Consider the following 4163-nt stretch of genomic DNA (forward strand, 5'->3'; position numbering starts at 1 on the left):
CTACAGTTAGTAATATTTTAACATTCTTTCATCAACAGTAACAAATGTACTATACCAACACATGAGTCACTAATGGAGGGGGGGTGGTTCGGGGTATGGGAGGATTTGAGTTTCCTTGTTTTTGTGTGTGTGTGTGTGTTTATTTCTTTTCTGGAGTAATGGAAATGTTCTAAAAATTGAAAAAAAATTAACTGTAGTGATGGATGCACAGCTGTATGATGGTTCCAGGGGCAAATGATTGTACATTTTGGATCTTTGGATAATTGTATAGTATGTGAACAATCTCAATAAAAAGAAGCAGGAGAAAAAACAGCTAAAATCAAAGACCTAACTGCACACCTAGAGGAACTAGAAAAAGAGCAACAAACTAATCTCAAAGTGGGCAGAAGAAAAGAAATAACAAAGATTAGAGCAGAAATAAATGAAATCGAGAATTAAAAAAATACAGAAAATCAACAAAACCAAAAGTTGATTCTTTGAGAAAATCGATAAAATTGACAAACCCTTAGCTAGACTGACAAAGAAAAGGAGATGCAAATAAATAAAATTAGGAATTAGAGAGGGGTGGGACATTACTATTGACCCCACAGAAATAAAAACAATTAAGGGGATACTATGAACAAACTGTATGCCAAAAGCTAGATAAGTTAGATGAAATGGACAATTTCCTAGGTATACATGAACAACCTACACTAACTATAGAAGAAATAGAAGACCTCAACAGACCAAACAGAAGTAAAGATATTGAAATGGTCATCAAACATCTCCCAACAAAGAAAAGTCCAGGACCAGATGGCTTCACAGGTGAATTCTACCAATCATTCCAGGAAGAATTAATACCAATCCTGCTCAAACACTTCCAAAAAATTGAAGAGGGAACACTACCTAATTCATTCTATGAAACCAACATCTAATACTAAACACTCTAATATGAAAGCCAGATAAAGATGCTACAAGAAAAGAAAATTACAGAACAATTACACTAATGAATATTGATGCAAAACTCCTCAACAAAATACTGGCAAATTGAATCCAACAGTACATTAAAAGAATATACACCTTGGTTGGAAGGTAAGTACTCCGTGTGTGAGCGGTGGGGAGCAACCGGGAGAGGCGGGCTTGGGCCCAGGGAGCGGGAAAGGGAGTCCACGGAAACGACCCCGCCGCCTGGAGCCTGTGCGCGCGACCGGCCTGTCCGTCCGTCCCTGAAAGGCCAACGTGGTCGAATCCCCAGCTCTGCGCGCTCCCAGGGCGCCGGGGGTGCAGAGGCCTCCTGAGGGGAAGGTGCTTGGTACCAGCGGAGTTGCGGGGAGCTTCTGCCCGTCCCGGGTACAGCTCGTCCGGAAAATAGTGGAAGCCGAAGGCCGGAGCTGAACTGTCACAGGTCTCCACATTCTCCCAGAAGCCGCAGAAAATGAAAAAATCTCAGAGTTCCTGAAGCATTTCCCCTGACCTTGTGTAGAGAGCGCTCCTCATCAAGATTTCCTACAGTTAGGGCCATCCTAGGCATCCTTTATAGCATTGTTTGAAACGCTCAACAGTAAACATGGCATCAGTGTCATTCAAGGACGTGGCTGTGGAGTTCACCCAGGAGGAGTGGCAGCACCTGGGCCCTGCTCAGAGGACCCTGTACAGAGATGTGATGCTGGAGAATTACAGCCACCTCGTCTCAGTCAGATACTGCTTTACAAAACCAGAATTGATCTTCACAATGGAAAAAGGAGAGGACCCATGTTTATTAGAGGAAGAATTTCTAAACAGGAGTTATACAGATTGGCAGAATCTGACAGCATCAGGAGTTGATGAGGATGTGGAGCATCGGAGAGTCTCATCCCTGCTATGGAGTTGAAACTGGTGCAACCACTTCTGAAATCAAATACTACCAACATGAGGAACTCATAGAGAAGAGCTCAGAAAACCAAGGCAAACACTGGTGGCAAGTTTTATTCACCAACAAAATATTGACTACGGAGCAAGAGAACATCTTGGGAACACCATGTAAACTGAGCAAAAACATTTTTCCTTCAAGAATATTCCCTTCTAAATGTGACGTTGCAAGACCTACTTACCTTGATCTAAGCCCATCTACTCCTGTCGTCTCTCAGAACATTCCTAAAGAGCATAACAGTCATGATGAACTTAATAAATATAAATATAATGAAAATGGGAGCACTTTCAGTAGGATCAGCCAACTTCCAAAAATTGATACAGGAAGGAAAAGTTTCAGCCAAAAATCACACTTTAGAGAAAATCAAAGAATTCTTACAGAGGTGAAACCATTTGAAAATGGAAAAATTTTCTGCCCTGATTCAGCCCTTCCTGAGCATCAGAAAAGTCACACAACAGAGAAATTTTCTGATTATAACACATGTAGAGAGACATTCAGCTACCAGACAGCTCTCAGTGTATATCAGAGAACTCACATAAGAGAAAAACCCTATGAGTGTAAGGAATTTGGAAAATCCTGTCCTATGAATTTAGTCTCAGTTCGGCCTCAAAAAAGTTACCGAGGGGAGAAACCCTGTGAATATCATGAATGTGGGAAAGCTTTCAGTAAAAAGTTACAGCTAAGGAAACAGAGAATTCACACAGCGGGCAAACCCTATAAATGTATTGGATGTGAGAAAGCTTTTAGTGCAAAGTCAGGTCTCAGAATACATCAGAGAACTCACACAAGGGAGGAACTCATTGAATGCAATGAATTTGGGAAATCTTTCAACTGTAAGGCAACCTTCATAGTACACCAGAGAACTCACACAGGGGAGAAACCCTTTGAATGTAATGAATGTGGGAAATCGTTTGACTATAAGTCACACCTCATAATACATCAGAGAACTCACACAGGGGAGAAACCTTTTAAATGTAATCAGTGTGGAGGGTCTTTCAGTCAGAAATCATATCTCAGAGTACATCAGAGAAGTCACACTGGGGAGAAACCCTATAAATGTGATGAATGTGGGAAATCTTTCAGTTACATATCAGGCCTAAGGAATCATCAGCCAACTCACACAGGGGAAAGACCGTATAAATGTGATGAATGTGGAAAAGCTTTCAGACTGAAGAGAGGCCTAAGAAAACATCATAGAACTCACACAGGGGAGAAACCTTATAAATGTAGTCAGTGTGGGATAGCTTATAGTCAGAAGTCACAACTTAGAGGACATCAAAGAATTCACACAGGGGAAAAACCCTTTAAATGTAGTCAATGTGGGGAGTCTTTCAGCTGGAAATCATATCTCAGAGTACATCAGAGAACTCACACTGGGGAGAAACCCTATAAATGTGATGAATGTGGGAAATCTTTTCGGCAGAAATCAAATCTCAATGGACATCAGAGAACTCACACAGGGGAGAAACCCTATGAATGTAATGAATGTGGAAAAGCTTTCAGCCAGAATTCAGTTCTAAGAATACATCAGAGAACTCACACAGGAGAGAAACCCTATAATTGTAATCGGTGTGGAGAATCTTTTAGGCAGAAATCAACCCTCACAATACATGAGAGAACTCACACTGGGGAGAAACCCTACAAATGTGATGAATGTGGAAAAACTTTCAGCCAGAAATCAAGCCTTAAAGAACATCAGAAAGCCCACCAAAAGGTTTAAACATATGGATAGTAGGAGCTGGAAATCATACCTCATAAAACACCAGAGAACATGCAGAAAAAAGAAACCCTATGAATAAATGAACTTTGGAAGTTCCTCTGCAAAATATCAACCTTTAAATATCAGAAAACTTACACAGGAAAGAACTTCTTGAAATACACTTTATATGGAATGTGTCTCAGTGAGAATATAGTCCTCCTTAGATAGCAGAGAGTTCACCCAAGAACAAAACCCTGTAAAGGTAATTAATATGGGAAACATTTTGTGTGAATTCAGCCTTCAGAAAATTCACACTGAGTAAATTCTGAGAAAGTAGTAATGTGAACACTGTGCCGGGATTCATAACTCCTTCAAGATAAGAGTAATCATCCATTGAGAAAATAGATTGTAGTAAGTGGGAGGTAACCCTAAACTATAAACCAACTTTCTCAGTACAGCAGAAAATATGTTGAAGGTGGACCTTTTAATATATTAGAACAACAAGGAGAACCTATGAAGATAATGGATATGGAAAACCCTTCAGTATATCCATGCTCAATTTGCCTTACCAAGAAA

The 4163-nt window shown here is 40.3% G+C and overlaps 1 protein-coding gene across 1 annotated transcript; it reads left to right on the forward strand.

The window, feature by feature from the left end:
* The first annotated feature begins 1546 nt into the window (after positions 1–1546).
* Positions 1547–3897, forward strand: LOC119515285 (zinc finger protein 782-like). Its single transcript, XM_037811149.1, has 2 exons — positions 1547–1672; positions 1791–3897. The coding sequence occupies exons 1-2, from the start codon at positions 1547–1549 to the stop codon at positions 3606–3608; spliced, it is 1944 nt and encodes a 647-aa protein (XP_037667077.1). The 3' UTR covers positions 3609–3897.
* Positions 3898–4163: the final 266 nt, after the last annotated feature.

Source organism: Choloepus didactylus, chromosome 19 (assembly GCF_015220235.1).
Source record: "Choloepus didactylus isolate mChoDid1 chromosome 19, mChoDid1.pri, whole genome shotgun sequence".
Classification (NCBI taxonomy): domain Eukaryota; kingdom Metazoa; phylum Chordata; class Mammalia; order Pilosa; family Megalonychidae; genus Choloepus; species Choloepus didactylus.

What these genes read in the sequence shown, in the direction of transcription:
- LOC119515285 (XM_037811149.1), top strand. Translation starts at nt 1,547, where the DNA reads ATGGCATCAGTGTCATTCAAGGACGTGGCTGTGGAGTTCACCCAGGAG. An exon ending in ATTACAGCCACCTCGTCTCA is followed by an intron (nt 1,673 to 1,790) that starts GTCAGATACTGC and finishes AGAATCTGACAG; the next exon opens with CATCAGGAGTTGATGAGGAT.